Genomic DNA, 10,350 nt, shown 5'->3' on the forward strand with positions numbered 1-10,350 from the left:
TCTGGTTAGTTCCGTATATCTCCCTGAACTTTTCTTCATCCTCGCGTCCTCTGTTCGTCTCTCTTTGCAGAGTTCTCCAGGGAGAGTCTATTAGAAGCTGCAGGTGGACTCGAGTGTCCCCTCTCCAAGGAGAAAGAGGAGCGTTCAGGCGTTGCCAATGTAGCAGATCCCTCGTCGCAACAAAACAACGCACAAGCAGGTACATGATGAGAGTGAACAGAGGCTTCATGGTTACACAGAATCCTTCCCCCCTCAGGGGACTCTTCATCATCCGTTCACTGGGCAGGGTTTATTTAGATATGTTAAACAGTTCAACTACAGGCCTGGCTTGGTGTCATGTAATCATGGCTTGTCAACAAACATCTGTGAAGCAGCTTTGATCCACACTTCACAGAGCTCAGCTACCCTGGGAGGCAGCTACATACGGAAGTGGAAAAATTTGTTAGGATGGCCGATGGGGCTGAGCTGATACTGTGGGTGTTCTGTCATTAATATAGATTTTTGTTTAGATTTTTCTGAATTTATCACTATATTTCTTTCTTGTCTCTCTAACCTATTCATTAAGCTGTAACAATTTATCGGTTAACACATAAAACACTGGCATTACGTATCTAAAGAGCTGCTATAAACCTTCATTATGAATGATCATGCCTTACTTTGTGTTTGGACCGAACAAAAAACTAATTTTAGAGGCAGCACCACAGGGGTACTGCCCATTGTTCCAAAAACTCCAAAGGCCCATTTGTCTGACAGCCTTTTATCCCAAAACAAACACCCATTGCTCTGAAAATACACACACTCCCTGCAGTTGTTAGGTTTAGTGTGTTACCCCTGGGACATTTTTCAGACTATTGGGGTTTCAGAATAATGGGCCACTGGAACAATTGCATGGCACCGAAACTGGATAAAAAGGTAATAGAATGACTCAGACTCTCTTTATTGCCAACCTATCCGTATACAAGTATGGATTAAATACCGTTTCCCAGGAGCGGTGCAGCTGTTTAACAGGTAAAGACTAGACAGCGAGAGACATAAATTTGTGGAATTTAAAATGTAAGGACATAAACTGAGCAAATCTGTGCATAAGATAAATATTGCAAGAGACTATACCTGTGCGTGGTGGCCACCTTGCCGATTGGATGCAGCTAGCATGCCTGACAGCATTTCTGCTGCAGCGTTGTTGTATCCAGTAAACAGCGTGAATGTTTTTCCCTCATTCAGAGAGAGAGAGGGAGGGAGGCAAAGACAAAAAGGAAACAGAGAAAGCAGAACCAGAAAAATACTGCCTTTCACATGATTTTTTCATGTCTGTTTCATACCTTATACATGCAGGCACTGGGCCTCATTCACTACTATCTTTTAAAGTTTTTTGTTAAATTTGTTCTTAAGAAAGGTTAAGAAAGGTTCAGATTCATGAAGGTGTTCTTAAACTATAGAATTGTTTGCACCTTCTTCCTTATGATGCTGAATCCTTGTCTTTGTAAGTGCCGACTGTTCCTAATTACAAACACCCCAACAATCTCCATATATGATTATCCTATAACATTATACAACTGTTGAACCGAAGAAAATGCAATAATAATAATTATTATTTTGCACAAACATGTCACCGCTAAATGTGCCCAAGTGTAAGTGGGTTACAGGTGGATTTTTGACATAGAAATTTCTTCTTTAGAGTGGTTGGCGAATGAGGCCAATGGAAAATGTAGTGAGAGGTGTCATGTGCTGGTATGATGTCAACATGACTATCAGCAGATCATTTCCACTGTGTATTTTCGTCAAGATGACATGAAGACATGGGCTGTGTGGCTGCTCTGGCCTGCTAATGTGGGTGCCAAAATAAAAAACTGTCCCCCACGCACACATGCTGCTCATGTAGCTAGTGTCAAGTCAAGTCAAGTAAAATTTTACTTGTGAAGTCCAGTATCACAATTTTCTTCAGGGAGCTTTACAACCAGTGCAGCACCCCCTGTCCTGTAGACCCTCAGACACATAAAAAAAAAGCCTCCCAAAAAAAAAGTTTTAACAGGAAAAAAATGGAAGAAACCTCAGGGAAAGCCACATCCATCCCCCATCTGAGACTCGACAGATGGTGTAAGGCTGTGAAATATATTGAATTATCAATACTTTATGGATACTTCATGTCGAAGTTTAAAATTCTGGTGACAACTCTACAAGGCGAGTATGACAAAGACAATGGGCCTCATGCAAGAACCACTGGTATGAACAAATTTGTTCTTAGGTGGTGTGTACGAGTGGTTTAGGGGAACTTGGCGCTTTCACCAGTTTTCTCATATTTTGAGATTTCTTTCACAGACGAACACAATTTCTGAGTGGTCTGGACTGGTCATAGACTCATGTGCCATCAGCCTGCTGTTATCCAAAAAAAAAACTTTTTCATTAACGACTGTATATCTCATTAGTTTCAGTTTGAAAAATAAAGTACACTTCATAATTATGTCAAGATTATCCTATTTGATTGAATTACAAATTATAATATAATTGTAAATTTACATGTAAAGCTTATCTTCATTAATTTGATGATGCATAATTACTTACTTTCAGGCGTACTGGTTGTTCATATTCACAAGCAAGTTTATGAGGTTCCTGTCCAGGGGAACTTATGCTGTCCTCTAGCTCTATGATGGAAACTTCCCTTGACCCCCTCCCCCTGTTGCAGTCATCAATCGCTCCTCGCTGTGGCAAGGCGTTTTTTGTTGTTGTTGTTTTAGACAGCCCAACCCTCAGGTAGCACGGCATCATCATTCATTTTTCCTGTTTCTTGGCTTTAGTAGGTCCCTTAATTCCACTGTTGATGCTGTTAAAATGACAGATTTTCCTTTCTGGATCTCTGAAAGCTCGATGTCAAACTCTGAACTCATAAAATTCTTATTTTTACTCCTTGATGCCATTTTCATGAATGAACATGGAGCAGGAAGTGTAGCCTTATATGGTACTAGTGGGGAGTTAATTATGCTAATTTATATATCTTATGCATGTGCACTCAAATATGCACAGGTGCATCTTTTACACAGTTATCTGACCTTACGAGCATTTGTTGAATCTGACATGGCGTTTAATATCAGCCCTTTGTATGAAAAAAGTCAGAGAATTTAAGATAAGAATACAAAAAAGTTCTTGCATGAGGCCCAATGTAACTATAAATAAGCAAACAGTGCAAAACAAGACAACAGTGCAAAGATGAGATTGGAAGCAAATGTTTCAAGATGATTTGTGAGGATTAATAAAAAGTGTTGCCAAATATTTATTTGTTGTTTGGCTTAAGCAAGAGTCAATTAAAATCCCCACAGTCAGCCTCCTCTCTCTTTCTCTTGTTGTTTCTCAGTCTTTCATGTTTGTCTATATTTTGCAGACACAAAAGCAGCAGGACCCAGTGCGAGTAAGCCAGCAGAGGAGAAGACAAAGAAAAGCAGCGTGGAGAAAGAGAAGTAGAGTGGTCTTCTGTACAACACAACGCTGCTCATGTCTGCTCAGACCAGCCCAACACAATGACAGAAGATTGTGTCTGCAGATCCACGTTTTAGATACATCAGGGCATCTACGTTCCTCTACAGTCAGGCCTTAGTTACCATCCTGAGAACAAGAACAAAGGTTTCTACAAAGACCCTGTGTAAAGGGACAGTTATTTAATTATAATATATTTGTTTTCTATAGCTTCCCCTGCACTAAAGTGAAACTAGCTTAATGTATGTATGAAACAAACTGGGAGTAAATGGAGAGTTTTTTTCCTGTCTCAGTCACACATTCATTATCATAAACCACCACAACTCACGTGTATTATGTCCCCTTTAATGTTCAAAGGCAACAAATATTCTGTTTGCAATCCATTTAGACAGTTTCTGTCATTAAATATGTGCCATGACGTCTGCATTTATTGTTCCATCTCAAAGCAATAAAAATATATTTGTACCTCATGAATAACTGGGACCGAAACCATCACTTTTAAATTCAAATGTCATCATTTAGTCCCAGTGAGTTAGATGCTGGATCTTAAATTAGAGGACAGCACATCTGAATTGACTGACAGTTTAAATTACAAAAATATATTTACATGTTTACACTGTGGGACTGGACTTGTACTAATATGTTCAATAAGTCCAACTGAAATCAAATTGCAATTTTCTTTTCTGCTAGAAGATAAAGAGCTACAACGACTAGTTAATTGATTGATTGGTCAATCTACAAAAAATTAAACAGCAACTTTTTTGATAAGTGATTAATTGCTTTTATTCATCTTTTGACATGCTATAATCTCTAGTTCCAGCTTCTCCAGTGTGTACTATTTGCTGATTGTCTTATACAATTGTAAACAAAATATTTTTGAGTTTTGGACAGAAAAAAACAAGACACTTTAAGACATCATCTTGGCATTTTATAGGCAAAGAGATTAAATGAGAAAATAATCAGCTGATTCATTAGCAAAAATAATCATAAGTTGCAGCCCTAACAGCATACAATAACTATCTCCTCCATATACCAATTTTCCTGTGTTCTCCTTTGGGGAAAAAAATGAAAAACCAAAAGGGAGAAATTTATATTTTATATTTTTTGGTTTCATGATTTGTCCCATAGTTTTGAGTGGATGGAGCCAATCAAATCACTTCATTTTACACCATAAACATTTACCAGCAGCATTCAACAGTTAGACTGACTAACAGTCAGACAGCAGCTACACAAGAGCCACAGCCTGTGAACAACAACCCACATTATAGCTTTCCTGTTAAAGTCTCCTCCTTATTTAACTTACTAACACAAACACACGTCTTGTCCTGCGCCGAACGAGCGACCGAACAAACACACACCAGAGGAAAGTCAGCTGCTCAGCTAGAGCACATTAAACATCATGTAAATGTACCTGAGCTGCTGGTTTACTTTGTCTCTTCCTGTCCAGAGGTCAGTCTGCAATTAAACACACACAGCTGCTAAGATGAAAAGAAGCATTTCTGACATTTCCACAAATATTATTTTCCTTGAGCGATAATAAAAACTGTTAACAATGATGTTCATGGGGTACAGACCCACTTCATTTCTGACAGAAGGGCGGGAGTCAGAGAAATGGCCCTGACCCTTCCTAATTCCCACCCCAGAGCAAAACTCTGTGCTCCAATAACACTTGAGCAAGTTTCATAACCGGCATAACTTTGGTCAGCTTTTTCCTTTCTTGTTTACTGTACTTAGATATATGTACTATGCTCGTTCATGTTGAAAAGAAAACCAAATTTTCGTCTTTATAATGGAAAAGAGCTCACTTGTTTGTCCACTCTGCCCTTGCAGCAGTAAACAAACTGCCCTGCTGACATGTAGTCTGCTGGGACGTATGGATGTATTTATGGTGACTCTATTGTTTTTACCTGTATGTTGATGTGTTTAATATGTTATATCTGTGTATTTCTGTGTTGAACGGGCTGTGAAAACAAATCTCCCTGTAGGATAATAAAGTCTAATCTAGCATTACGTCAGCTAATGTTGTCAAAATGCTGGCTAACTAGCCAGCTAAGCTAGTGTTACATCATTCTTTAGCTAGTGAGTTGAATCTGATAGGTAATGTAAGCTAGCTTACACTAGCTAACTAGCTAGCTAATTGACATAAATAATTAGCTGGCTAGTTATCCGGGGTTTGATGTCTAAACGTGACTGTACAGTATAGGTGTTGCTTTTACTGGTCCCCCAGCAACATCTTTTAACCATCTTCAACATTTGATTTTCTTTTCATATCCTACCACAGAGGATATCTGAGTAGATACAGGGAACAGGAAAGGAGAGTGTTGACCACTAGGCTTGCTCAGCTGTTAAGGACCATCCACATAAAGAACGTTAACTATGACAACAGTCTAATCTAAATATGTTGTTTTACAAATTGTTATAACTCAAGTGGATGGCCACACCACAACATGTAGTCCACACTCCACCATCCACTTGAGTTATAACAATACGTTTCTAGTTATAGTTATAGTTATACAGTTTTTGGTGTGAACAGACCTTTATTGTAGTAGAGAAGGGTGGGAAGGATCACAAATCCATCTGCTATTTTAGCACCATGGACATGGATTTAACAGACCACTGTAAGACTGATATTTCAGAGCCATGGTCGGGGCCATAGATTCTCCCTCCATCGTCCGTAACTGCTTATCCTTGATGGGTTGCGGGGGGAACTAGGGCCTATCCCAGGTGACACTGGGCGAGAGACGGGATACACACTGGACAAGTCGCCAGTTCATCACAGCTGACACATAAACAAACAAGATAAAAAAAAAAAACACTCAAGCTCGCATTCACACCTACGGGCGATTTAGAGTTATCAATTAACATATTCTGTTGCATGTCTTTGGACTGTGGGCGGAAGCCGAAGTACCCCGAGAGAACCCACGCAGACACGAGGAGAACATGCAAACTCCGCACAGAAAGACCTTGCCTTTGCTACAAACTCCCCAACCCCCTAGCCAGTCGGGAAATTCAAACTCAGAACCTTCTTGCTGTGAGGCGACAGTGCTAACCGCTGCACCACTGTGTCGCCGGCCATAGATTCTGAGTTGTACAACCTCACTGAGACAAAGGATCAATGAGTCAGGCAGACTAGACTAATATATTCAACGAAACAACCCCTCCACTCCTGCACTCTCTCTGCTACTTGGCGATAGAGAGGAGGGGTGGCAGAGTAACAAGGGGGGATACATTTTGGCCAATTTGCTAACAAGGGGGATGCCCTCAAATCGCCTGAAGAAGTAATTACTTGTAATATCCCAATTAACAACGATACTATGTCTTTTTACAGGCATACACTGATAACCAGCCTAACTGTGTCGCTGTAAATCTCCAGTAGTTAAGAAGCAGGGTACATGTTTGCAGATGCATTTGCATATTTTCATTTAACAAGGGAAAACCCTATCTCCAGTGAGCAAATTGCACCCTCATATTTGACACTTGAATGCTTTCTGGCAATCTCAGTTCTGGTCATCAACCACCTTCCTGCATGGCACTGAATGTACAGTGACCTCTTTGTCTAAGCCAAGGTATTAATTGTGCATCATTTTGTACAGGAACTAATTTAAAAAGCCAATCAAACTTTTTAAATACTGGACACAAATTGTAATTACTGACATTCCCTTTTAATTCTACGGTAGTTTTGTATGAATCAAGGACATTAAAACATCATCACCACACCATTAAATAGTACTTCATCTGTTATTTGTATCACTTAAGTGGCATTATTATGTAGATTATGTGACAATCCTTCCATAACCTTCACATTATACTTATCATGTCTGAAAGAAACAAAACAAACAAGCCACCGTAGTATTGATGTCACTTGAGCAGATTAATCAGCCACAGTATGAGCAGTTTATTTCCCAGCTGCTGACAATGACCACTCCATCCACAATGAACAAGAAAGACAGTAAAACATTCCTGCGCAAGCTTTTATTTTCTCCTCTGCAGTGTATTTATGGACCATGTAATGTTTGTTCTGTTTTTGAATGGTAATAGTGTACTTTGAATTAAATCTGGGGAGTTTTGTTCCAGTTTTACTTGAATTGATTGATGATTACATCTGTAATCTAAATTTGTTTGATACAATAAAATGTTTAAATTGGTGATTGGCTGTTTTTTTTTTCTTTCACATGTGCTCAGGCACGTTAACTTTGCTCTCAGTCAAGTTAAAAGCATGTTTGACAATCAGAGTCAGCCTGATGTCCGTTCTCACCTATTTTTAGAGCTCTTGAATGTCCAAAGCACATAAACCAGGATCTGCTTCCCCATTAAAATGTCAAAAGAGAGGTATGTTAAGGGGAAAGTATCCAAAAACTTCATTGCATCACTGGTCATGTGTTTAGTAGAGGTTGGCTTTGACTATATCCTAAAAATAGGCACCCTGCCAATAAATAATTCAATGTACTCGGAGCCGGGAGCATAAAAACACATACATTTTTCATACACAGGACTGGTTCTCACAAATATATTTTGTACTGTAATGCTGCAGCAATTTAAGCTGCATGTGATATCCTCACAGAAAATTCAACTTCCAGTTGCCGTTAAAGGCACCCTGAGTGAGACTGATCACTTCTATTGCAGGTTTTTGCTTTGAAAGCACGTTGCAGTCATCACTGGAGGTAGAAGTGTGCAGGAGTTCTTGAGAGTAAAAGCCCAAAGTTTCAGTTATGATTGATTTTCTACATCCGGGTGAGAGACAAAGACAAAGAAGTTTTTAAATTGGCTTGAAGAGAGAATCTACACCTTAAGAAATGTAGGATATCATGCTGTAAATATACGCTTATTTGGCTTTTGATGCTGAAAATAGATCATTCACAATATGAGCATGTGTAAAGTACAACTTTTTTTTGTATATTGCACTTCAATAGCTATGGCTGTTTATTTCTGTTTGAGTTGGGGGTTCAGATTATGCACATTTAACAGTAACAGAAGTACAGTGAGTAAGAAGGTAACAGAATTTACAGAGACCCAGTTGGCTTGAATGTAGAATAGTCTTATTTGTCCTGATTGTCCTGAAAATGCACCGACAAACTGGCAGCTGTTAAAATATGAAACTGGTGTTTGGAGCTGAACTCTTAAGGTAAACCTGCAGCCACTTCTCTCACTTTGTTCTACAGCTCCTCCAGCTGGGAGAGCAGAGAACTGAAATCATGGGCCTACCAGCCATTAGACAGATTATTAAGGGGTATTTGACTTTAACCGGGTCTGTTAAAGTGTAAGGAGGGTGTAACAAAATATGCTTTTTTAGTTGCAGTGTGGGAAGTGTGGGATCAAGGTTTTGGATTGATCTGGTACTTCCATGTTCAGTTATTGTTAAGACTTCTCTGTCTAGCTCAGGTGTACTTTAACAGGACAGGACACTTTGGCTTTTGGTGGGTAAACATGGCCTGACAGCTTCAAAGAAGGCTCCACTTTCTTTCTTTCTTCTTTTTTTTTTCACTCCAAGAGCAACGTACTATGCAATGCATGCAGTTCTAACAAGAATCCTCCACTAAATCTGGCTTTAATGAAAAAATTCAGATTTTTTTAACCACCTTTTAAACATCCATTTATCAACACACTTTCATTTTGCCTGCACCCAGAGCTCCCTGCTCATTTGTCGGCAAAAATTGCTGGCTTTGTGTTGTATGACTACAGACTGTACTTCTGCATATTTCGTATGCCAGTCAGATCAAGAGAGGGGGCAGCTCCTCACTGATCTACAGTCAGAACATCCTGCCCAAAAGCAACTGGCTAGAACAACTACTGGAAGACCCTGGCAGAGGGCTATGTTCCAGTATGTATGGATGAAAACAATTGCGTGATGTTGGAATTAGACATTATACTTATATACACTACCAGAGCCAGAAAATAATGAGCCAGAATATGACATATGGAGGAGGAAAGGGCTGCCACATGTGAAAGTTGGGTGAGGGATGAGGATGGTGCGGATAGCGGTGCAGAGCTGCCCCATGCCAGGGACAACTGGAAACAGAAGTGAAGTCATAAATTTCACCGAGGTCTGTTTCCTTTGGATGAAGGTGCTGAATCTACAGAGGAAGGACGCTTTGGGTCATAAATGGACGAGGCGAGGGCTTGAAACATACTTGAGGATCCCAATAAGAAACGAAAGAAAGCCAGCAGGATGAAACATCTGAGCCAAAGTGTTTCTTTACCAACACGACGACATTATAGTGTGAAAACATACAATACACAATCTTTATGAGGCCCATTCAAAATGAGCTTCGCATATAAACTGCCCCAGTTTGTTACCAGGCAAAGTTATCAGAGTTTAGCCCAGTGAATTCTGGTTGTTGTAGGATTTCTACCTTTCGAGCAAAAGAAAATACTCCAGCTCTTTCCTTCTGTTTTCTCTGGTTGTGTAGCACTAATTCCAAAAATATTTGTGTCCATCTATTGTATAGACAGCCCAGTTTTGTCTAAAGACCATCTTTTCAGCCGTGAAATTCCCCTTTAATAGATCCAAAAAGGGTGAAAAAATTTGCACATTACAAACCTAATTTCTTATCATCAAACATAAACTACTTAAAGGAACAGCAAGTGGTTTTAACAGGGGTTACATATCAAGAAAAAGAGGGAACGTCTCACTTTAGTTAATTAATCTTTGTGCAGAACATTATCTGCTCATCATTTACAGTTACTGGTTTGCTAAAAAAAAAAAAAAAAGCTACTGAATGTGCTGGAGCTTCTTTTGCAGACTTGGAACTGAATTAAATAATATTAGTCATTTAAGCAGGCGGTACAGCTGAATCCTTGAAATATTTTAGCTAACAACAACAACAATATCCCAGAAGGCTGGACTCACAATGAATCAACACCAAACTTCATATACAAACACTGACA

At 39.4% G+C, this 10,350-nt stretch overlaps 1 protein-coding gene across 1 annotated transcript in view; it reads left to right on the forward strand.

The window, feature by feature from the left end:
* LOC146331931 (protein phosphatase 1 regulatory subunit 1A-like) overlaps nt 1–4,791 on the forward strand; it is a 39,428-nt gene extending 34,637 nt beyond the window's left edge. Inside the window, exons 6-7 of the mRNA XM_084745355.1 lie at nt 71–199; nt 3,374–4,791. Coding sequence (XP_084601481.1) covers nt 71–199; nt 3,374–3,453 — 209 coding nt within the window. The 3' untranslated portion in view covers nt 3,454–4,791. The remainder of the gene's footprint in view (nt 1–70; nt 200–3,373) is intronic.
* Nucleotides 4,792–10,350: the final 5,559 nt, after the last annotated feature.

The sequence above is a fragment of the Lutjanus erythropterus genome, chromosome 2, assembly GCF_056507025.1.
Source record: "Lutjanus erythropterus isolate fLutEry1 chromosome 2, fLutEry1.hap2, whole genome shotgun sequence".
NCBI lineage: Eukaryota > Metazoa > Chordata > Actinopteri > Lutjaniformes > Lutjanidae > Lutjanus > Lutjanus erythropterus.